At 38.1% G+C, this 26,373-nt stretch overlaps 1 protein-coding gene across 2 annotated transcripts in view; it reads right to left on the bottom strand.

The window, feature by feature from the left end:
- Nucleotides 1-724: 724 nt before the first annotated feature.
- The window catches only part of LOC113116575 (ADAMTS-like protein 4), an 86,042-nt gene continuing 60,393 nt past the window's right edge, over nucleotides 725-26,373 (bottom strand). For both annotated transcript variants that reach the window (XM_026284813.1, XM_026284814.1), the window contains 12 exons: nucleotides 17,497-17,636; nucleotides 15,968-16,172; nucleotides 12,121-12,308; nucleotides 11,178-11,304; nucleotides 9,613-9,885; nucleotides 8,474-8,603; nucleotides 7,814-8,018; nucleotides 5,658-5,831; nucleotides 5,382-5,552; nucleotides 2,799-2,978; nucleotides 2,578-2,722; nucleotides 725-2,506 (listed from right to left, as the gene is read on the bottom strand). In XM_026284813.1, the coding sequence (XP_026140598.1) occupies nucleotides 2,376-2,506; nucleotides 2,578-2,722; nucleotides 2,799-2,978; nucleotides 5,382-5,552; nucleotides 5,658-5,831; nucleotides 7,814-8,018; nucleotides 8,474-8,603; nucleotides 9,613-9,885; nucleotides 11,178-11,304; nucleotides 12,121-12,308; nucleotides 15,968-16,172; nucleotides 17,497-17,636 (2,069 nt within the window). In that variant the 3' untranslated portion in view covers nucleotides 725-2,375. The remainder of the gene's footprint in view (nucleotides 2,507-2,577; nucleotides 2,723-2,798; nucleotides 2,979-5,381; nucleotides 5,553-5,657; nucleotides 5,832-7,813; nucleotides 8,019-8,473; nucleotides 8,604-9,612; nucleotides 9,886-11,177; nucleotides 11,305-12,120; nucleotides 12,309-15,967; nucleotides 16,173-17,496; nucleotides 17,637-26,373) is intronic.

Raw genomic sequence — 26,373 nt, forward strand, 5'->3', positions numbered from 1 at the left:
GACTTGCATTTTATGAATCAACAATGGCCACAATTTCAGCTAAAGATCTTTCTGTTCTACAGAAGAAACAAGTTAGCTACATCATGGATGGCTGAGGGTGAGTAAAAATGAACAGCACGTTCTCGTTTTGCTTTTTTTGAGCTGGTGTTATTGGTTGCCAGTCCCTGAGCTCTGACCGTGGTGCTGAAGTTACAGCTCCCTCCTCTTCTCTTCTGAGGTCACACATTAAGCACGGGCACATGGCCTGCTACATCATCTCAGACAGGCCGGTGTTCTTGGGTGAAGATCTACATCTTTCATCTACAGATGATCAGAGCATCACAGTAGTCATTGTTGAGGAGAACGAGCAGAGCGCGCGCCAGCACACTGTCCTCTGCTGGAGAGACTGCAGTATTGCTATCGAGTGACAGAGAGGTGACGATAGAAATACACCATCATTAATTTACATAGTGTTAGTGTAGCTAAAAACATTAAAGTTTTATTATTATTTTTCAATTACAGTGATAAAAAAAAAAAAAAAAAAAAAAGTCATTTCAAATGTCATTTGTAAATACATGATGCTAGATTTTTTTTTTATCCCATCTGGAGTAATTTGACTTACTGTGCAACTATCGTTAACCTTTATGAAATAAAAACAATGTTTATATTAACATTTAGGCGTAGTCAATGATATGGAGTCATCAGTTACAGCACTGGAACTTCTGCAAAGATGACAAAACAGTAGTCTGATTTTAGGTTTGTTTATTGTGAATAATAATTGTTGTAAGATCTGCACACACTGTTTATTCCATAACAAAGAGACATATATGTATAGCAACAAGTTGATCTTGAATTTTTCAAAGACAACAACTGATCCATATAAGACAAAAAAATAAATTATATGTATTTTATCATAGATAAATAGCTATGTTTCCTGTTTTATATATAAAGCATCTTTTTATTCTTCTAAAGACTATATGCTACCTGTCTAAACGTACATGATAATATACATAATATACATAAACTCTCAGACATGAAACACACACACACACACACACACACGAACACACACACACGAACACACACAAACACACAACTGACTGTATTTATATACTAAAATGTTAATTGGAAATCTCACATGTTCTAACACTAGAGAGTATTTTAATCTCAGTTTGATCCAAGGCAGTGGTCTTGCATTGTACCTGACTTCGCCTGAATTCACTATACTGTCAGAATGAGAGTCCAAACAACTGATAAAAACACCACAATAACTAACATCTGGAGACTAATAACATTTTAACTTCAAACCATTGATTCATAATGATGCTTCCTCCAGTGAAAAAGTCCATCTCATCTGAACCAGAAGAGAAATATGCTTAAAACTTAAAATATTTGCAATTAAGGAAAATACATTAACTGATGGACTGGAGTGCTGTGGATTATTGGGATGTTTTTATCAGCTGTTTGGACTCTCATTCTGACGGCACCCATTCACTGCAGAGCATCCATTGATGACACACTGAAGCAATGCTACATTTCTACAAACCTGATGAAGAAACAAACTTCTCCTTATATTGGACAGGTGAGCACATTTACATTTCTGGGTGAACTTTTTCTTAAATTTACAATATGGGAACCAATAAAAACAGCCAGAAATAACAATAAACAGCAAAAACTAAAAACGTGTCACACAAAAAAATGACAAAAACATGAAACACTAAAAGGACTGATATACATTCAGACAAAACCAACCTAAAGAAATAAAGACTGAATCAAATAAAGAGAGCTGATCATGATGCTAATCTTCTCTTTATAGCTTAATGATGAACTAGATTCATAGTAGATTTACAGGTTTCTGTTCACACTGCACTCAAATACGATCTGTAGGACTGACTGTCAGCACTAAGTGTGCTATTTTTAGACAATCTGAGCACTTATGCTGGAATATGTATGTCCTTTCTGAAGTACTGATATCTTATGGGCCATTTAGGGGACTGAGACAAGGCCAAAGGTTTTTTTTTTTTTTTTTAATGTAAAAATGTATCGCTGCTCACAAGTTTTATGCAATAAGTATATAATTTTAATCTGCTTGTTTTATCATACCTCAGTCACACAAATAAACCTGGAATGGTTGAGTATTTGACAGGATAGTGTACTAAACACTCATCACCAATGGGGAAAGAGCTACTGTCAATCATTTGAGCCCATGAGTCCATATGCGTTAACATTTTCAAACTTTAAAGGGATCCTGATCTCAAGTTGGAATTCTCTTTTGGAATTCCTTTTGAACCTGAATGGCGTCTGATTGGCTGTTTCCTCTGAGAGAACTGTGATTGGCTGAGTTCTGGCTCTGGTGGTGAATCTCTGAAGCTGACGTGTCTGTGGCTTGTGCAGGGTTAATGTCTCTTGGCCCGCTGAGCACTCTGGGTGCAGGACGCACAGCAGGCGCTCTTATAGTAAGAGTAGACGCAGAGTCGAGCCTGGACCACCATTACACAGTTATGTCTTCTGTCCTTACAGTTCTCATCTACAGAGAGAGAGAGAGAGGGATTATAATCTGACTCATCGTACAGACTGTAAAAGCCCTGTCACACACACCTTCGAAGGGACTGCAGGGTATGGTGTTGCAGGAGCGCTCATGGGCTGGTCTTGAGTCCAGATCACAGGCTGTGTTGTGCTGTTTGTCAGCAGTGAGACACCGCACCTCCCGCGTCTGCACCCCTTCACCACAGGACCGAGAGCACTGGACAGACACAGAGAGGAAGTCAGAGACAGCAGAGGAAGAGCAGATCCTGCAGGACAGATGAAGCCGTCCTCACCGCGCTCCACTCGGTGGTGAACCACTGCGGTGTGCAGGGCTGCAGCTCACATGGCTGCACGGGAGACGGTTTCTCCAGGTGTGAGCACTCACTGGCAGCGCTCACGGTGAAGTCACTTCCTGTCTTCCTCACGCAGATGATGTCCCTGCGCTGGGTGCCGCTTCCACACGCTGCGTTACACTGTTCAGCAGAGAGAGGCAAGGCTGAGGCAAGACTGCTCTGTGTCTGCTTAAACTTAGTGTGATGGCACATAAATGCCACTCAAGAAGCGTTTCATTGCCACCTTTGCAGTGTAAACTTGGCAAGAGTGACCAGTGACAACACACACTCATGACAGATTACTTGCCTATTCTATTCTATTCTATTCTATTCTATTCTATTCTATTCTATTCTATTCTATTCTTTAGTTTATGCATCTTTACTCATTTTCCCCAACATTATTCAGTTCTATTTTACATTGCTGCATTCTGTTTTCAGAATGTTCTAAGTAAATTATTCTTTATAATTTAATGACTTTTATAAGTATTATGTTGTTCTTTCCTTTATTATTATTTTGTTCAATTTGACACGGTTCTACATTTAACTATTCTATTCTATTCTATTCTATTCTATTCTATTCTATTCTATTCTATTCTATTCTGTGCAGCTTCATTTCCTTTGTTTTTTCTATTGCGTTTCATTTGTTTTATTTAATATTATTACATTTCATTAGGTTTTTCTTTGATTATTTTCTATTCTGCACTATTCTACACTGTTGTTGAATGTTCTAATGGAATTATTTAAACTTTATTCTAATTGTATATTCTACATTATTCTATTAATCTTTATGCTAATCTAGTCATCATTCTAAATTCATTTAGTTCTATTAAACTTATTCTATTATGCATTGTTCAATGCTTGCATTTAATTTTGTTCTGTTTTTGTTCAATTTTATTCCATCCAGCTTTTTCTATAATATTTTATTTAGTTCTATTTACATTTATTAGGTTTCCTTTGATGTTATTCTGTTCTACATTATTCTATAAACAAACATTCTATTTGACTTGTTTTCTCTACACAGTTATTCTATTATAAATTGTTTTACATTTAATTTTGTTCAATTCTATTCAAATTTTGTTCAATTTTATTCTGTGTATTTATTCTATTCTCCATTGGTCAATTATATTTTTTGTCCTACTTAATTTTGATTTATTTTCTATTCTATTCTATTAGACTTCATCCTTTGACTTGTTCTATTCTATTCTTCACTTCATTCTTTGACTTGTTCTTCCATTCTATTCTATTATATTCTGTTCTATTCTCCACTTCATTCTTTGACTTGTTCTTCTATTCTATTCTATTCTATTCTATTCTGTTCTATTCTCCACTTCATTATTTGATTTGTTCTTCCATTCTATTCTATTCTATTCTATTCTCCACTTCATTCTTTGACTTGTTCTTCTCTTCTATTCTATTCTATTCTATTCTATTCTATTCTGTTCTGTTCTATTCTCCACTTCATTCTTTGACTTGTTCTTCCATTCTATTCTATTCTGTTCTATTCTCCACTTCATTCTTTGACTTGTCCTTCTATTCTATTCTATTCTATTCTATTCTGTTCTGTTCTATTCTCCACTTCATTCTTTGACTTGTTCTTCTATTCTATTCTATTCTTCACTTCATTCTTTGACTTGTTCTATTCTATTCTATTCTATTCTGTTCTATTCTCCACTTCATTCTTTGACTTGTTATTCTATTCTGTTCTATTCTCCACTTCATTCTTTGACGTGTTCTTCTATTCTATTCTATTCTATTCTATTCTATTCTATTCTATTCTGTTCTATTCTCCACTTCATTCTTTGACTTGTTCTTCCATTCTATTCTATTCTATTCTATTCTCCACTTCATTCTTTGACTTGTTCTTCCATTCTATTCTATTCTATTCTATTCTATTCTCCACTTCATTTTCTGACTTGTTCTTCTATTATATTCTATTCTTCACTTCATTCTTTGACTTGTTCTATTCTATTCTATTCTGTTCTGTTCTATTCTCCACTTCATTCTTTGACTTGTTCTTCCATTCTATTCTATTCTATTCTGTTCTATTCTCCACTTCATTCTTTGACTTGTTCTTCCATTCTATTCTATTCTATTCTATTCTATTCTATTCTATTCTATTCTGTTCTGTTCTATTCTCCACTTCATTCTTTGACTTGTTCTTCCATTCTATTCTATTCTATTCTGTTCTATTCTCCACTTCATTCTTTGACTTGTTCTTCCATTCTATTCTATTCTATTCTATTCTATTCTATTCTATTCTATTCTATTCTGTTCTGTTCTATTCTCCACTTCATTCTTTGACTTGTTCTTCCATTCCATTCTATTCTATTCTATTCTATTCTGTTCTGTTCTATTCTCCACTTCATTCTTTGACTTGTTCTTCCATTCTATTCTATTCTATTCTATTCTGTTCTATTCTCCACTTCATTCTTTGACTTGTTCTTCCATTCTATTCTATTCTGTTCTATTCTCCACTTCATTCTTTGAGTTGTTCTTCTATTCACTATGTTTGCTGTATGTTAGCTGCAGGCAGACGGCCCTCACCTGTCCCCAGGGTCCGGTGTACCAGAGGTGGGTGGGTGTACAGGGGCCCCCGTTACAGGCCTTCATATCAGCCGGTTTCTCCCCCGCACACTTCACTTCTCTGTCTCCTCTCCCGACGGTCAAACACACCACCTCTCTCCGCTGGACGCCCGGCCCACACGTCGCAGAGCACTGATAGAGAAACAATCATCCACATCACTACATAAATAAATCGTTTAATCAGATCACCTTTTGGCAAACCAAGTGCAAGCATGAATCTGACTGGTCACTACTCACAGTGTTTGTCCAGTCCGTGAAGTACCAGTTCGTGACACAAGGACCCATGTGACAGTCCTCGGTGTGCTGTGGGCGGAGCCTGTCACTGCACTCCCTGTCACTCACAGTGTTGCCATGGTCACTGACACAGCGCACGCTCCGGGATCTCTTTCCCAGTCCACAATCCACTGAGCACTGTGGGAAACAGACACGTTCACACACACACACACACACACACACACACACACACACACACACACAAAGAGAGAGAGAATGATCAAAATCGGCTATGTGACCAGACTTATACACACACACACTTGCAGACTACAGCAAAACCACATTTTCTAAATCAGCTAGTCAGTAGATTGGCTTAGTAACTCGCCAACTAACTAATCAGTCTTGAGGAAGTCCTGATTTTGGATTCATCCGACCAGGACCAAACACTTTTCAAAAGCGGCATTAACTCAAGAAACAGCTTCAAAGAGAGCAATATGAACAATACAGGGGTCATATACAGGGGTCAGGACTCATTTTAATCTTAAAAATGCAATGCTTGTGGTGGCCTTAAGCTTTATGTATTCTTAGGGACGTTTGTGCAGTTTGCATATATATATATATATATATATATATATATATATATATATATATATATATATATATATATATATATATATATATACACACACACACACACACACACACACACACACACACACACATATATATGGCTGTGTTAAGGCAAAAAGCATAATTTTCTCAATTAATGCTGTTTCTGAGTTACCCAGGACTGTACATTTACATTTAGCTGACGTTTTTATCCAAAGCGACTTACAAGTGCTATATATATATATATATATATATATATATATATATATATATATATATATATATATATATATATATGTATATATATATATATATACAGGGTGCGATTTGCTGCTCCCCCCCCTCAAAGTGATCAGTGCTACTACACTAGTTACGAGATGGATCACAGAACTTATCACGGATCCGTGGTTTGATTAAAGTAAATTTTATTTAATTTGGCTGGCTCTGATGCGCAGCCTCTCTATATTCAGACTTGCTCAATGTCCCGCCCACGACGCTATCTGATTGGTTACACCTCACGAGTAATAGCCTATCAACACTTGAAACGGTTGAAGCCGGTGTTCTGTCGATTTGTCCTACACTATCAGATTTTCCTACTTCCCATTAAAACAGTGGGCAGTCCAATTCCGCTGTAGTACAATTCCCGTCCGCTGGGTAGTGGAGTTGCTAACTTGGAGACTTTGTCGGTGGATTTAGCAACTTTTTTCCAAAAAAGCGACAACCCCTGACTTTATAGTATGTGTATTTGATTTCATTAGTGCAGATTAATGTTTGAGAGCTGGTTATGTAGTGGACCGCATTTCAGTCATTATAATATTCATTCCGTTGTCTGACAACAGAAACATTAAAATATAGTAATAAAAACAGTTTTATTGAGAATTAAATTAAATGGCTAAATTAAACTGCAGCATGTGAGCATAGGGAGGCAATACAATACACAGTGGATTTGAACCCATGTCTCTCACACCAAAGGCATGTGACTTATCCACTGCGCCAACACCACCCACAGACTGTAAAAATAACTAAAATAAAAACAACGAATAAAAAAAAACTTTTAGTATGTAAACAAACCAGCATTTAAAGGGCTCAAATCTCAGTTTCCCAAAAGCATCACGAACTATGGTCGTTCATTGCCTTGAACTCCACTGGTAATGATGGGGCGGCAGTGGCTCGGTGGTTCATGTAGGTTGTCTACAAACCAGAAGGTTGGTGGTTCAATCCCTGGCTCCACCTGACCAAGTGTCGAAGTGTCCTTGAGCAAACCCTAACCCCAACTGCTCACGATGAGCTGGATGGCGCCTTGAATGGCTGACACCGCAGTCGGTGTGTGAGTGAATGGGTGAATGTGATACAACTTGTAAAGCGCTTTCGATGACCATGGGGGACCATGAAATGCACCCCAGGACTGATGTTGGTAAAAAAAAAAAAAGCAAAAAAACCCCCCAGAGTTTAATAACAACTTTTATGAGAGGGTTCACAATGCAAACTGTCTAACAAAAAAAAAAAACATAGCTGCTAAAATATACTAAATAACAGTAAATAAATAACCTGTAGTGACCGTGTAGTCTTACCGTGCTCCAGTTGGTGCTGATCTCCCAGTGCGAGCAGACGTGTGGGTGGCAGGGCTGCGTGGCGTTGGGGCGGCTGAGACTGGCACAGCGCTGAGGGTGAACCATGGTGGAGCGATTCCCAAAACTCTGCCTGCACTGAATGTGACGCTGCTGCACACCCCAGCCACAGGAGACACTGCACTCCGACCACACACCCATATCCCAGCTACACAGACACACACACACACCACACACACACACACACACACACACACACACACACACATCAATGTTAAGGGTCAGTAAATTATTTTTAATGTTTTTGAAGTTAGCCTTTTCTGCTCACCAAAACTGCATTTATTTGATTTAAAAAAATACAGTAAGAACAGTAAAATGGGAAATATTATTACAACTTAAATTAGCTGAATTTATAATATAATGTCATTTCTTTCTGTGATGCTCCGCTGTATTTTCAGCATCATTCCTCCAGTCTCCAGTGTCACATGATCTTCAGAAATCATGAAAATAGGATGATTTACTGCTCAAGAAACAATATTATCAATGTCAAAAACAGTTTTGCTGCTTCTTTACTGTCCCTTTTATCAAATTATTGCATACATGCTAAATAAAATGATGAATTCCTATACAAAAAATCCCAATCACACACACGGAGTAACTCACAACGGTGGACAGGGATGAACGTTACACGGTTCCTCCTCCGGCGCAGGTTTGGTTGCAGAGTCACACCTCCTCTCATGGACTTCCTGTTCTGTGTGTCGACTCACACACACAATCTCTCTGTACTGAAAGCCTGAATACACACAAACACATATGCACTCATCCATAAACAAGCAAACACACATAGTACAGCATTTTTAGAGGTAAGAGGTGAAAAATGGCAAGGTATTCTGTATTCTGTATTCTTGTATTTTCCCCTCTCTTTTATAGAAATAGTTTACCAAAGAATAAAAATAATCTTCACATTTTCCTACCTCAGGTCATCTGAGATCAGGATGCATTTGCTTCTTTATCAGATTTGGTGAAATGTAGCATTGCATCAGTGTCTCATCAATGGATGCTCTCATGTTTTTATCAGACTCTCATTCTGACGGCACCCATTCACTACAGAGCATCCATTGATGAGACACTGATCCAATGCTACATTTCTCCAAACCTGATGAAGAAACTAACTTGAATGGCCTGAGGATGAGCCCATTTTATAAATATTTTGGTTGAACTATAACTTTCGGTGTTTGTTTAAATCACTAACTCTAAATCTGAGCAATAGTAATGGTGATGCTTGGCCGAGCACAGTGTGAGTCTGCAAGTCTTTAAACACACCACTGGGAGGTGACAGAGAGCGAATTCACACTCGGCAAATCAGATTAATCAAAACCAGTGGTGAGCGACTGAGAAACCCCTCAAAAACACACATCCCTACAGAGAAACTGCCGAACAGTTCGGCACATGTACGCCCTGTTCCACGGCGCTTGGCTTTCTTCATGTCAGTAGGCAATGAGTTCATGTTCTCTGAGTGTTTCCAGCTCTCTTATTACAAAAACACAGCATTAATCCAACACATCCACTCTGGAGCACAGGTTTAAGAAGAGCTCTCAAAGCAGTAATGTGTTTTATTCAACTGCTGTAAAATCTAAAGCACAATCCATGCTGAGTTGAACCATGGATTTACAATGAGAAACCATCATTCACAATACAGAATATGTAGTCAGTAAGATTTTTTTGGTAAACATTTTGTCTTCAGTGTCACATGATCTTCAGAAATCATTTGCTGATTGTAACATTTTTGATAATTCTCTGACCTTTTCCGCAGGTAGCAGTGCATTCTGTCAGCGCACCCCTTCGCCACACGAACGCAGGCTGATTGTCCAATGGGAGGTCCGTTCTTGGAGGGATTCGAGCGTTCCGATTGGGTCCTAAGCCCTGTGGGCGGGGCCTCTCTTGTGGCCATCGATCAGATACAGAGGAAGACGATGATGAAGATGAGGAGGAAGGGAATGAAAATGGAGGTGAGGAGGCAGAAGACGACACAGGAGGAGCAGCAATAGGATTCTCCACTTCCACTGAGAAGCCACCTGAAACACAGAGAGAAGCGCCCTCAAAAACTAGTGCCTACCTGTGTCTTTTAAAAAGAGTAGGCTACTTAATACAGAAATAAAAAGAACTACATGTAATGTTTTTCAGAACTTAATTGCATGTTAATAGAAATAAAAAAAATGCATTATAGTTAATGCATTAAGCTACAGTTAGCTGAACTATTGAGTGCTTTTTTTTATTTAACTAGGACTTAAGTACATATTTACATGTAATTTCATAATTCTATTGTCTTTGAAATATGATTAAAGCATTACTGCTGAATGCACTGACAAGCATTTATGGTAATCTAACATTTATCTTAATACAATTTCTATTGAATAGTGTATGTCATGTATTTAAATTAATTTGTAATTACACATTTGTAATGCACTTAAGTGTTCAGTCATGAAAATGTTTTAAGTGCACTTAAGTGGACCTTTATTTAATTAATGTTTCTATATTATCTGCAAGTAGTTTAAAAAAAAATGCACTTTTTAAGATTTGACACTATGAGTGCACATTCCATGCAACTAAGCAAACTTCTTTTGAAACGTTGTGCAAAAAATGTGGTTAAGTATTTGTTTTGCACCAGTGCACCGCTAACAGCTGCTGTTGCTCATGTATCAGAAATCCTCATACTCTCATTAAAATTATATGGCAATTTACTACATGTGTGAATATCCTTTAGGAAATTCTGTTTTCTTAGCAACATGCATCATCAGAAATAAATAAAATTTCACTGATGATGTTCTCTTTTAGTTGGGATGCTGCTTCAGAAGGTTACCTTGCTGTCTGTGTAGGGAACAGAAGCAAGACAGTCTCACTAGGTTTTAATTCCAAGCTGAAAAGAGCAGTTTAAACCAGCCTGTGGTGTGCTGGTATTAGCTGGTTTAAGCTGATTTAGCTGGTGTCCTAGCCAGTTTTTAGCAAGCCTGGCACAGAATTAAAGCCTAATTCATGCTTTTTGCCTCATGTCACACACTCTCACTGCGATCCCATTCTCATAAAACCTCTGTTAAGTATCATTTTCTGTTGCTCATTTTACACACACACACGCACACACACACACACACACACACGCGTTCTCCTGTAATGACCTTGGAAGGTTTTAGTGGTGGCAAATAAGTGATGAGAGAAATAAGAGAAGACTGCTCAGTGAAATATATCTGCATGGCACACATGTATAATCGCTATAAATTTAGAGTGAGAGAGAAGATCATCAGGAGAGAAAAATAGAAACGGTGAGTGAGAGAGAAACTCTCTGTGACAAGGAGACTGTAGGAAAACTCACTGATTTCTCGGAGCGCTCCCCGTCCTCGGTCTCTCTCTCTGTGCACTTCTCTCTCTCCGTCCCGCAGTTTCTCCACTGGGATGTAATATTCATAGTCTATGCCTGGATTCTGCCTGTGGAAAATAATCTACAGCGAGAGAAAGAGACAGCAAAAAACAGGTTAATAAACTCCAGCATATGGTAACGTCTGACTCCATGACCGCATTCCAGTTAGCATCGGCTGTATTTCACTGATGCACAGACACTCAGAACACATTCCTACACACGCACACACACCACAGTATGTGGACAGTCTCATAACATCTGAATGAACTTAAAGCTGAAGTATGAATTATGAACTCATCGTTTTTCATCAAATTCTTCCAAAACGAAATCATCAGAGCTGTGCTATCCATGCTGCACCCAAACTAGACCAACACTGAAGCGTAAACTAGTATCATCAAACTATCAAAACCACTGACACCTAAACTAGACCAATACTGATAGTTAAATAAACGTGTTTGATTGATTACTATTGCTACCTAAATTAGACAAATACTGACACTTTAACTAGTATGACTACCCAAAGTACTGGTAACTGACCAATACTGATATTTAGCTAGAACTGGTACCTGACAAATACTGATAATGTGTGTTTTTTTATTAATTTAAAATACTTTCTGGTATTGTCTCATGTTGTTTCATGATTTAATCTGTTACATGACAATTACAGAGTTTCTAACACGAGTTAGGAAATATCTTATAATATCATCATTGGTAAACACAATAGTCATGAATAAACAAAGTAATGGATTATTCCCTCCATCCATTCCTGCTGTAAAATCTCCCAGTTCAGAGTTTGTGCTCCATCAAACAAAAGCCAAATCTGTCTATCTCTTTCCAAATTATTCTAATATACTACATGAACACGTGTGTGTGTGTGAGTGTGTGTGTGTGTGCTTACGTATAGCTGCAGCTGGGCTGTTGTGGGTCCAGGAGCGCTGAGGGTTTCTCCTCTCTCTTCTCCCTGCTCTTGAGGCCCAGATTTGGGTCGGCTGTACAGGAAGGTGGTTCCTCCAGCCTGATATTCTCCTGGAGGATCGACCGCCCAGCGTCCGTTCACCACTGACTGACCCGTTCCACTGCGCAGGGCTGCAGACACAAACATGTGCTTTAATGAGCTGATCACAATCACAACATACAGAGCGGGGCATGATCTTAAAAAGAGTTTTTGAGATTCATACGGCTGTTTTTAGCTTTCTGTAATTACAGATCTCAGTTCTGATTGTGAATAACTTTTTATGACTTTCCTACCATAATCATACATCACATGCAACCAGGAACTCTAAGAAGTGCATAGCAAGAGTGTCAAATAAAGATGAATGAAAAAGCAAGGATGCAGCACAAACTGAAGTTTAGCATATCTGTATGGTACTCATTGGCCCAACCATGAAAGAGCTAACAGCTAATAATGAGATCTCTTTCATATCTCAGTTTTCACAACACATCATTACATTGAGAGCAAATGTAAATCTCAAACTGTGCTCAGATTTGCCCTAGACAACAATAACGGCATTCAAACTCATCAGTATTCATCAAATTCTTCTGAGTCCTGATGATCAGAGCTGTACCATTCACAGCGATTATTACACTATAAATGACTGACACCTAAACAAGATCAATGCAAATACTACATCAGCAATGATACTTACACAATTGTAATTAAACAGATAAAGAGTTAAATACTGACACGCAAGACACTTACTGACTACTTAAATACTAATGATTAAACAAACACTGATAATTATATTACCATTACTTCCCAAACTACTGACATCCAAACTAGAGAAATATAGATACTTACACAAGCATGACTCCTCAAACTAGTGACGCCTGAACTAGATCAAAACTGATACTTAAATCAGTATCACTAACCAAACTACTGACCCATAAACTTGCGAAATATTGATATATATATATATATATATATATATATATATATATATAAAAAATCATTTTCTGAATAGCTTAGCTTGTGCAAATGATCTTTTATGTACACTTGTGCAAAACTGTTTGCAGTGATGCCGCAGAATTGTTGGTGGTTTCCAGGGCTCTGCTGAAGGCAGGTACTGTTTGTGCAAACACTGCAGGATGATGGACACACACACACACACACACACACACACACTGAACTATACTACTCAGTGCTAGAGGAAATATAAACAATAATAACAGTGATAGTGAACACCTCCGGTGCAATAAAACTGGGTCAGACAGAATAACAGAGATACAGGAGAGAGCAAAGCCAAAAGCCAAAAAAAAGGATGTCAGAGAGAGAAAAAGAGCTGATTTTTCATGTAACCCGGTAAGTGTTTTGTCTACTACAGCAGTCTGCCTCCAGGGCACAATCACACTGTACTAGAAAACACAGAGCAACAGACCTGTGAATGCAGAAAAACAAACACAGACATGTCAATGAGTCTGACTCAGGGTCATATTCACTAATGAAAACATGCCTGCATTAGCTAATCCAGCCCAGAGAGATCCTCCAAACCCCACGCATCCTCAGCTGTGAATATCTACATTCCCGAGTCATGTTCAGGCATATATTAAGATGGACGTAATATCAGCAGGAAAGTGACTCATCGCTGCCCCAAACACACTACACGCGCAAACAATTGGATATGGTCATGAATTTAGACATACATGCTCTAGATCATCTGTAGTGATCAACAGCAGCTGTGAAGAATTACAAAACATCGCTCCGCTCATGATCGCTGTTGTTTATGAGCTGAACGTTTGAACTCTGAGCTGAGGTAAAGCCCAGGAACTATGAACAATTCACACTAATCACACATTAGCAGGTACAAACAGATCCTGTTGTGTGATGTATGCGCGTGCACTCATGAATGTGATGATTTGTGTCAGGACAAACATCCATTGCTTTAAGTTAAGCTAATCATCATTCCTAAAACTAGTCCAACTAAATTCTGTCATCATTTATTCACCCTATGGGGCAAACCTTTTTGACAAACAAAAAATAAGTAGTTTAGAAGAATGTTCAGGCTGCTCTTTTACTTACAATTTTAAATGTTAAATTAAATTAAAAATTAAACTTATGCATTTAGCAGACGCTTTTATCTAAAGCGACTTTCATTGCATTCAGACTAACAATTTTCTACTATCATGTGTTCTCTGGGATTCGAACCCCCAACCTTGCGCTTGTTAACGCAATGCTCTGCCAGAAAAAAGTGAAATGACTGTGTTATTATCTAAATTCAGTTTGGTTGAAAGCAAATAAAACTCCTGAAAGGACAAAATAATAATAATAATTATAATAAAATAAAATAGAGTTAATAGTATTTGGCTTGACTTGGCGTATAATGTCTTTCAAAACAAACATTCACGTCTTTATTTATAGTAAGTAAATAAAAATTAAACATTGATTAACAAAATGTTTTTTAGCTTTACCTTAAGTGAAAATTAAACTTTCATATTATATGATATTATTATATCATAAAAGGTGTGCATTATAACTGAGACTTTCATCAACACTTTAGTTGGTTATGCTACTGTATGTCATTCTCCTCAAATGCTATTTAAGTTAGAAAAGTGTATAATGTTGTATGCAACTTTAGAGACGGTCCCTTGCAAATATCTTTCTATATGGCTCAGTTTTTTTTTTAAAGTATACTCTGTTGAACGGCAAAATTGACTTACATAGTTAAGATGAGTTTAGCATTTCCTTAAACATTTTCCATTTTCCCACCAGTTAATTATATTTATTTTCCAACTTTCATCAAACGTTTAATTATTTATATATGTATTTAAAAAAGAATATGTGTATTTGTACACACATTATTTATTTGCATATTTATTTACTTTTAATTTATGCAGGTTTGGTCCTCTAAATGTGTTTAAAAAATGTCTTGATATAGAATAATTTATTAAGTATCGTCTTCATAATAAATACTATTTTTTACTTTATTTGATAAATATACAGTTTTATCTTTGGGGAAGGAATGTTTTTGATTAACATTAATTTCAAGTTTTTGCCAAATCATAAATATAATTAAAGAAAAACGAATACATTTGGCTGCAACAATAGCTTTGTGTCACAACCGCATGACCTTTAGTTTTTCTTTGATCATGTGTTCGTTGACCTAGTTTCTGTCTCCCCTTGATTATGTTAGTTAGTTCACCTGTGTCTTGAAAAAATAAAATAAAACGTCAAATAATGGACTGCCAAAAAAAAAAAAAAAAAAAAAAAAACTTTACATTACAGTAAAAATATCCTAATTGAAAGAAAGTTCAAAAACAATATTTTTACAAAAAAGTTACAGGAAAATAAGGTTTTCAATTCAGAGTGAATTATTCTGCGCTGCAAAGGGATCCAGTGTTCACATAGTTCATGCACTTGCATTCATAGGGAAATACTCCCAAATTTAATGAAATAAGATCGAATTTAGTTCCTTTATGAAGCTGTTCTCCACTAGGCATGTTCGCACAAGGAATTTTTGTCAGGTTTGATTATTGTAAGGACATTTGTTCACCATAAGGAAAGACAAACACAACAAGAACGACCACATAAATAACAAACACGTCTGTGTTTCTATCATGGTGGGACTTTCCATTTTATAAAGAGCTTATTACATTTTCTGATCTGTAACCTAACCCTCACACAAGGCTTTAGGCAGTTATACGTCTCCATTATTATTTTGTATTTGATTCAATTAAGTCATTTCCTCAAGGAGAAAAATGCAGAAAATGTTTCAGAGCAGATATTTGGTCCACACACAGAGAGTTCGTACCCAGATAGTTGGGACTGGCTCGTCTCTCAGTGATGTTGATGGCCGTGGCTCCGGGTGGGATGTTCAGGATCTTGTGGTAGCCCAGTGGGACGCTGGTGTTCAGGAAACTTCCTGTGACCCTCTCACAGGTGCTGTCTCCCCCGCCGCACATGCCACAGCGATCCCGGACCAACCCTGAGCCCAACACACCGTCACAGCCCTCGCTCTGACACAAGCACACAGAGGAAACAATCACTTCATTACAGTGGAGCGTGAAGCAGCCAGATTCCAGAACTAAACATCAGGACCTGTATTCAGGAAAACTCTCGGAGCAAAGAGTTCCTCCTAGTGACAAAATTCTAATAAAACATTTTTTAAAGTGAGGGCTTCCCCTTAGGATTAAAGAGCGGATTCTAGTTAAGATAAAAGTTATTCACAAAGCATCCTAACCCTTAAAAGGTTAACAACCTGAGGACCCGGGACCCGGGTCTGTTTAACATTGTGTGTAATTCCTGAATCGATCGGATTCAGAGAACAGCCGGCTGCAGTGAGTGTGTTGTTTTGTTACTTTCAACTTTTAAAATTAGGATGAGAAAAGTGTGAGTCGGTAATGAAAACAAAAAACAATGCAATGACTTTACCTTTGACAATTGCCTTTTTCATACCACGCTATACAGCTTCAATTTTTATAATAATATGAATGAACCGTCTTCTTTGTTGTTATATCTCAAATTTTTGCTCAGACTGTAAAGCTAACGTCAGCAGTCATGGCACTGGATGAGCAATCGTTATTATAATTCATGGGCAAACAGTCTAAATTATTATGCAAGTTGACTCGAGATACAAAAAAGCAAAACTGCAAAGTCGCATTTACAAGGTACAGATACAAGAGACAAGTCTTCTTACATTAGTTAAGACAAAAAGTTTCATTTTCTCAACTTGTTTCTCAACTTCTTAATAGCAATTTACTGTGAAATATGTGCAGTCGGGTCCAGTCGGGTCTGTGTCTTCCCTGCCGGGTTCGTCTCCAGCTTTCAAATAAAGGAAATAATGAATAAATGGTTCGCGGTGGTTCCAGGTAGTAATTTTTGACTTTTCTCGGTTCTGAATGGACACGAGTCCAACTTTCAAAATAATAGACGGGTCCGGGTCGGTTCAGTGTAGCACATTTACGGGTCTCTTCGGGTTCCGAATTTTTGGACCCATGTAGACCTCTAGTTCAGAGTAGGGAGGACGACTTTTAAGAGGAGAAAATGGCCAAAAGACAAAGAGAGCGAAGAAATGTGTTGCAGACACGTATTGTATGACAGTGATATATATACTGTGTGTCCCATTAATTACCCTCATTTAGTTCAGTATTTAAAGAGTTGTCTGTTCCTTAACTCCACATAGATGAACGTTTTTGGCTTTTTCTCCCTCTCCTGAATCACTCTCAAGCTACAAAAAAACGTAAGCAAAATTAAGAGATTTAGACTTAGACATGAATCACAGTGGCTCTTTCCGGTGCTGGTGTTACTATCATATTGGTGTGTGTGAGCCTGTTTTCTCACCAGACAGCGTCCTCCCACACACACATCGTTGGGTGTGTTATTTGCGCAGGGCGTTCCATCTCGTACCTTCTCTGCCTGTCGCACGTAGAAACGATACCCGACCGGTCGACAGGTCAGCTCACACTGCTGCTCCAGACCCACTGACACAGAACATTTGGAAAGAGGTTAGCTACATATAATAAACATAATCTGCATGTAAAACTTCAAAAACAAAAATGAGAAAACCTGCCTTCCCATATGGAAATGTATATTATAACATAAATATATTTATATGGGCTAGATATATATGAAATTGTTCCTAATTTTAATATACAGTATAAGCTCTTACTTCATATGACAGTATATTTAATGTATATTTTATATACATGCATATATTACATTCACATATGGGTTGGCAACTAACTGAAATGAAATATTTTTTAAGATGAAGTACTAAAATTTAAAACTATTCAAAAAAACGAATACTAAAAAAACTGAAATGAAAAAATGCATTAAAGCTAAACAAAAATACTAAAAATCACAAAAGTAGAGCAAATAAGTAAAACTTAAATTAATTTTTTTTTATATAAAACAATGAATGACAATTTAGAATATGAATAAATATACAAATAGCATATCAATTATACTAAAATAACACTGTTTGGACATAAAAGAGTGTAATATGGTCATTGTCATTAATACACGATCAGAAAGGATCCTTCTGCTCTCATAAATGAAACTTTCTGAAAACGTCTTGATTATTTTCTGTTGTATCTGTCCTCTTTGTGAACCTCGTGAAATCCCTCGGGTGCGGATGCAAGCCACACACACAAACACAACACAGTCCTGAGCTATTAATTACAGCCAATCAATGTCATGATCAAAACCCCCGTCACACACAGGAAACACTCATTATTAATGGTGTTTACAAACAAAGATACAACACACACTTGATTCTTGCCTTTTAGGACTTCATCTGTTTGCCCGGAAATCACAGTTATAAATTCCCTGTTACCTCCTGGCTTCCTGTGACTCTGGGAACACTGTGAATATCAGATCGACTTTGGCTCTTTTATCTTGGGCCAGCAAGTAACCAGCTAACCATGACCCAGAATGCACCAGCACATTCTGGATGCTAAACCAACTACCAGCTTCTCTAGAAAATGTATAAATCTATTTTGAACATATGCCTATCATTCCATCCAAGTTTTTTTATATTTTCAGTATCAGCTGGACTACAGTCTGTTCATCTGAAGCACACAAAGAGAACTTTCATGATCTGACAAGCTTTAATCGGATTGGCTGATGTCTGTCAGTAAGAGCACACAGGGTTTTAATAAGTCTGATGGGGCTGATTCAGTGAAGACCTTACTGGACTTGAAGAAATTTTATTAGTCATCAAAACTTAGTTTTCTGAGGCATTTTCTGGCTTTCTTTGAGAGAAAGTTCTTGTTCCTTTTCAAGGGAATTTCGAACTACGTCCTCTAGGGGACGCTGTGGGGAATGCCTCTTCATCAACCATGTCTGAAGCATACATTGAAAAAGCACCAACAGGTTGGCTGGCGACAGCCCCTGATATCACTACCGGTGTGACTACAGATAAATAGGCACAGAGAGAACACATCATCCTCTTCTTCATCTTCACTGACTGTTTGAAGTGTGCATTTGAACGTGGCTTTCTCTATCAATCATGTCAACCACAAGCAAAGTGTTTAGATGGTGTGTGCATATGTGTCATTGATATTTGACATCCTATGACACACACAATCTTTGCGTTGTTTGTTTGGGTGAAGAGCACACACGCAATGTCCTTGAGGGAGCAATCTATGTGCATTGTGCGTTTTTCAATGAAAAAGCTCTGCTCGCATTTGTTTAGAGAGTTTAGGACCCGCCGCTACTGAGGCATGAAGGAGAATGAGCTCGTGGGTATCACAGGAAGATTTGGCTGAGGAGTTTAGAAAGGTACTTTCCTTTTCGCGCTAGTCGCCTGTGGATGAGAGAGAGCCTCTGGAGGATGATGTTATTTCTTTAACACTTTCCGATACAGAGGCTAGTGTTCTGCTGGGTTCGGCCCAGGAAGAGTAGGAAATGTCTGAGGATGGTGAAGAAGCTGAGGCTGAGTCTTCTCAATCCTCCTGCCCTGCATATGTAGAGCTGTTGGAGGTAATGGATCACGCTATGGCAAAGTTGGACATGCCATGGAAGCGTGCTAGCAAGGTGACGCTGCGAGGTCGTTTTGACGAGTGTTATCTTTCTGACCATATCCCTCCAGCTCAGGTGAGCCTCCCATTTCTGCCTGCTCATACAGAGATCAAAAAGGAATGGAAGAGGCCGTTTTCTTCTCGCATCCATCGGTTTCAGCATGTGAGTTTTTCCAACATCGAGGCTATGAGAAGATGCCCCCTGTAGAAGAGACACTGGCTAGGTATCTCTCTGTGGGGGAGACGTCCTCTCTTAAATCTCCATCCTTGCCATCTAAGCCCTTCAGGATACATCTCGCTTAAATGGCAAGGCATACGCAGCAGCAGGTCAAGCTGTGGCTTCTTTGCACACGATGGTGGTGCTTCAAGTGTATCAGGCTGATCTGCTGAAAGACCTGAATAAAGGCTAGGGACTTTCCACTGATCAGGAGCTGAGCTGTGCCGCACCACAGATCTCTCTCTCTGTGCTACCAAGCAGGCCATCTCCACCATGGGCAGGTCTATGGCAGCCATGGTGGTAATGGAGAGACATTTGTGGCTGAACCTGGCAGATATCGGGAAGAAAGAAGGCCTTCCTGGCCAATTCGATATCCCTTCTTACTGACGCATTAAGTGGGAAGTATAGGTGGCTTTTGCAAGAATCTTCTTGTATATGCTGTCTCAGGTAATGCTTCCCTCACCAGAGGTTAGTAAATTTAAGCTTGCCTGTCCCGTGTGGTTTGGCACTTCTTCGATACTTAGGAAGCTTTAAGTACACACACTAAGCTTTGTGTACTTTCTAAAATCCATATGGTTGTGAGTGTGCACATTGAACACTTTGCGCACTTTCTAAACTCCACGTTAAGTGGTAAGTGTGCACTTAAGACTCTGCGCACTTTCTGAAATCCTGTGCAGTAAGGGTTACACGCTCAGCTTCGTTCCCTTTCTTTGAGTTGGTTAGACCTTGGTTCCTTGGGCTCCAGTCAGCCAGTGTGTCTTTGTTCAAGCATCGCTTCCCTCAACATGAAGGGTTACTTGGGCAGTTCTCGTAACAGTTTAGCAGTGCTCCCCTTTACCAAAAAGGGTTGTGCATGAGTGCGCTACTCTCTTCCTGAATTCAGAGTTATCCTCTCACATGAAATTGAGTTCTCTGTTTTTTTCCCCCAGAGTGCTCCAGCATTATAACTATAGTTCGAGTTGATGACTCTCAAACATATTGTTTTGGGATGCACCATTCCATCTATGAGCTGCTCTTTCAGAGTGCCATGAGAGCCCCCCCCCCCCAGAACAGTATTTAAAATCCATGTTATGGTAAGTGCGCACATGAAGTCTTTGCACACTTTCTGAAATCCACACTATGGTAAGTTCACATGCTAGTGCTCCGCGTTCTTTCTAAGATCCTATATGGTGAGGGCTTCGCGTGGTTGCTTTGTGCCATTTCTTGAGTTGGTAAAAGCCTCATTTCATCTTGGGCGTCACTCCACCTATGTACCTCAGATACCTATCGAAACAGGGTGTAGCCCCTGTGTGACAGGCAAAATGCAAAATTTAAAATGCTAAGCTTTTTGCCATATCTCTTTAAAGTAATCTTTATTGATTCAAAGCCTTGAGCTATACCCCAGTCCAAGGCCCTAACAGGTAAGTTGGGTATGTAGTCTAGGCCTTTGGCAGTAAAGGATAATGTCACGAACAGTTGTCTAACGTCCCATATCAGATGTGCTAAAACTCACATTCAAATATAGACTCAAAACTCATTGTGTGATGTCCGGACCGATTGCAACTGTATTTTACGTATTCGCTGTATTTTATGTAAAATCATTTTCTATATTTAACTGTTTTAAATACATTTTAAATAAGTCAATTTTTAAATAATTTCCAAAGTTTTAAAATTGTTTGTTTTTATTTTTGTATTATTTTTCTTCGTGACTATTTTACTTTCTTTTATGTTAAGCAATTTGAATTACCATTGTGTACGAAATGTGCTATATAAATAAACTTGCCTTGCCTTGCTTACACATAATATTAATTATTACTACAATAGCACATAAATATTCCTAAAATAAAACATCTTACAAGCTTAAAAAGCATGTAGCCAAGTTAATAAAAAAAGTAAAAGAAAAAAATAAAAGCTAAACATATAAAAATAAGTTCTAATATAAAATATGAATGAATATTATACTAACACATAAATAATAAAAAATATAAAACACTAATAGTGAAATTGGTGGACACCAGGGGAAAATAAACAACCACTGTGACATTATTTAAATACATTGTTTTTATGCTGGTGTATTATGTGTCATGATCTACTTTAAATAACCCCGCTCCTAAGCACAAAACAAACACATCAGTTCTCTATACGTCGAAGTGGGCGGTTCTTCCAGAAAATGCTGTAATGTGTAGCCGACTTTATCCGGTCAGTCAAAGGTCAGGTTATGTGAGACTCTCTCCCCCTCTCTCTCTCTCTCTCTCTCTCTCTCTCAGTCCGTCTATCAGAATCAGCTGACACTGACAAAAGAGTGAAAGATTCCAAGCCTTTCCCGTTCAGTCACAGTTATCTTTGAGAGATTATGATGGAGACAAAGGCAGAGAGAGAGAGAGACGGTCACAGAGACAGACAGAGAGGGAAATGCATGAGAAAAGGAACGTCAATAAAAGTTATAAAAATAATGGACAAAATAGGCCCATTTTAAAGAAGGGCAAAAGCAAGAACCTAGAAGAAATATCGTAATTTCTCCTCTCTTTCTTTCTCTCTCTCTCTCTGGTGTGCAGACAGTGAGTCTATTCAGACTAAATATACTTCCCGCTATCGCTGTCTCTAAATAAACTCAGAGAGACAAGCGGTGCACGACAGGAAGACAGAGGGATGACGAGAGAAAGAAAGAAAGAACAGCACAGGATGAGAGAGGAATCCGTTCAGGGAAAGAGGGATATACAGACAGACCAAAAGAAAGAGCTGGAATGTCAGAAGAAGAGCGCGAGCCTGAAAACTATTCACACACTTCGGCCTCACTTAAATAACAACCCACAAAAACAAGTCTGTTCAGTCTCAAATTACACAGTGATAAATATAATGTTGAAAATGTGGTTGTGAAACATGAATTATATGTGCAATGATCAGAACAGTTATTATAGTTAACCAAATCTGTATAAGAAAGAATTGTATTACTTGGACAAAAATCATCTTAATGATTAATTTGAATAACAATATCAAATGTTTAGACAGTAACACTATGTAAACTGTGTTTGGGGATATTTATGTACATTACTGCTCAAAAAGTCTCTTCTGCTCACACAGGCTGCATTTCTTTGATAAAAATACAGTAAAAACCGTAATATTGTGAAATATTAATATAATATAAAATTACATTTATTTACATTTATTTTCAGCATCATTACTCCAGTCTTCAGTGTCACATGATCTTTCAGAAATTAATATTTACTGCTCAAGAAACATTTCTGATTATTATCAATGTTGAACACAGTTGTGCTGCACAATATTTCTGGGGAAACCATTATACATTTATTTTTTCAAATTGTATTAAAAATCTTTGAGCAGTAGTGTATAATATCTTTCTAAAATGCTACTTTAGAAAGCTTGTGGCTTAATTATTCCCTGCTTAAAAATACAAATAAGTTGCAATTGGCTGAGCAAGAGTTGGTAGAGTGTGTTATACAGCGAATCCTGGCCTTCCTCACTGTAAAACCAAAACAGACACATTTTCCGAAACTCTCGATGCAAAACCCGACAGAGTGGGCAGAGGTTTTGCAAAGACGAGCCCAGATTTACTGATCAAAGGTGATTTCATCAGAAACACACACCTCATCTTACACAGAAGAAAGACTCGTGGAGTCAGTATTAAGATCTTAGACAGATGACACACTCCAGCGCTGCTCCAGATGAAATACTAGCTTTCTGCTTACTGAAAACTGAGAAAACAATCATTCAAGCAGTAGACATCTTGCAAATGTTTCCAGCAGTAGTATTGCCACGCAGTGTGAAAAAGAAGTGCACTTGAGTATACTTTTGAAAGAGTTCTTCAGAATGCTTTGACCAACTTTAGGACTTCAGTGCATCCTTATTTCATAACAACTTACATTATCTTTGAAATAGGATTAAAGGGTTACTGATGAATGTCCTGACAAACATAAACTAAAATACACTTCGTCATTTCTGTTGAAACTTAAAAATAAAAGCAATTGTTTCACACTTGCAATTACATTTTTGCGAAAAATAAATGTCTTGCCTTTCAGAATCAAATGTCAAAAAAATAAAATAAGGTTTTTGACATAGATCTGCCACAATTTAAATGAAAGCTCAAAATCAAGCACATTGCATTGTGGCACACCATACAGCAAAAAGTATGTTTACTACGCAAACTTACTGTATAAAATAGGGCTTGAAACTTATAAAAAAAATTTTTTTCCACATTTGGACAGTACAAAGGTGATTAACGCTCAAAATATGAAGCCAAATGTTACTTTACAGTTAATGTTAGGATAAAACAGGATATCTGCAACTGTGAATTCAGACTGTTCTCGAAATCTCGAACCTCAGTTTGGATTTTTTTTTTGTGTGTGTGCAATTTTCTCAGAATAGCAAGCCATAAACACCATCTTTATTACATTAAACTGCGCAACAGTATTGGGGTGCATTTCCTGTACAGCGAAGTAACTTGCTGATTAACTACCATAGTGCGATGCATTGTTGTTGAAACGAACTAGCCAGTCACTACTGTTTCCCGAACACAGTCGCACCTCCGTCATTTGAACCACATTAGTTCAACAACATAAGGCCATTGTTAATGATGTCACACGCATGTGGTGGAGGAATAATTTCTGCTATTAACTAATTAGACATCTCTAAAGTGCTGTTGTATTGAACATGGTACCTGATGTCTAATTTACTATTTTTTTTTGTTCCCTGTCACTTTGCTTTTTTTTTTTTATGTTTGGTTCATCGCGGGTTCCCTCTTACATCATACTTTGGGTTTCCTTAGGTATTTATTCACATGCGCAGTCTTCAAAAACGGCTCTTCTAGAAGACACACAAAAATAAATAGATTCATGTGCAATTAGGTTTGAGATAAAATGGAATATGTATATTGTACTGCATGTTAGCTTGCTTATTGTGCCCAAGAGCATATTTATTTAAGCCCATATCCCTTTGCTAACAAGAAACTATGCTTCTAACCACAGGTCGAGCAAGTTTGCGATGCTGTTTACGAATGTTCATTTGAATTATGGTTTTGGGGAAACACCGAATCGTTTAATTATGTTGGTAACGAAGGAACTTGAGACAAGTTGGCTAACAATCCTTTTGGGAAACGCACCCCTGAATAGCTGAGCTTGAACAATGTATTCAACACAAACACCTTTAATGTGCTCAAAACTAACTGTTTTTCATAGTTTGTTCATCCAACAATTTATGAGGAATTTATGCCTCTAAAGACAGAAATAAAACATAATTGGACACCAAAGCGTGCAATATTTCTGGAAAGCATCTACTGTACATATTTAATGTGACTTACATGCATACAGAACATTTGCATTATCTGCGCAGTATAGAAACTAAAGAGTAGTTAGTGGCTCTTCCAGGTGTGAGTCTGGTCACAGAGCACTGAAGCATTAAGAGAGTGTTATTCTGATCAGAGCCCACATGTCTCTCTCTCACAAACACAGCTGTGTCTCCATCCCTCCCTCAAACGCTCTCGTTCGCTCTAACCAGTCAAATACCGTCCTTCCCAGCTCCTCTTAATCTCTGTTTACAGTTTTGTGTCCGTGTCCAACCCCCTGTCCCCAGTCATCCACGTTTATCCAACACATCCAGCTCTCTAATGCTCTCTGAGCTGGGTGGAGAGATTCTGGCAGCAGATGGACACAATAGCAAGGGATTTGGACCAATGCAAGGAAAACGAAAGGAGGGAATGTTTCGTGAGAATTAAACGAGTTCAGTTTCTCTGTTCATGCATGCTCTCTTTCTCCTCGTTCACTTGGATCTCTGTCCATCTCTCCATCAAGCACTCAGACTGCACTCAAAATGTTCACCTTTATTTTGCTCCAAACCCACATGACTTTCTTTTTTTATGGAAGAAAAATAAATTATGAAGACTTGTACTGCTCACACATTTCCATCAACCCTTTAAAGCCTACTGTTTAATGTTTAATGCATGAACTTCTAAGGCCTGATCAAAACACACATAAACTACTCCATGCCTTCTGTCCCTGATTGATAGTGTAACGATTCGACAACCAGTGAAAACACAGGGAGACGAGAGATCTAATTGCAGGTATGCTTTAATAGGATAATCCAAATTCGTTGTCAGACAAGGCAGGGTGAAAAAACCAGAAATGCAGTCCAAACAAACAAAACAAAGAAGGAAACAGGAAAAGGGAACGGAACGGGAACTCAGAATGTGAGGAATGGAGAATCTCGGGGAACGAGAAGACTGGAACATCGAAGGGTAAGGACTCCATACAAACAACAGGAAAAGACAGGTATTTATAAGGAGTCTAATGACAATAGATTTCCTGTACCTGGTGCAATTAACTGGAGTGCAATTACTGTGAAGACAGGACCAGACTAGAGGAATTATAGTGCCTATGGCGAAGTGCCTAAGGAGAAGTGAGCTCACTAGGGAACACCCAGGGAAACAGAGACTGACAGCGTGACATTACCCCCTCCTCCACAGAGCAGCTGCCAGATGCTCCACCCGAA

Source organism: Carassius auratus, chromosome 16, assembly GCF_003368295.1.
Source record: "Carassius auratus strain Wakin chromosome 16, ASM336829v1, whole genome shotgun sequence".
Classification (NCBI taxonomy): Eukaryota; Metazoa; Chordata; class Actinopteri; order Cypriniformes; family Cyprinidae; genus Carassius; species Carassius auratus.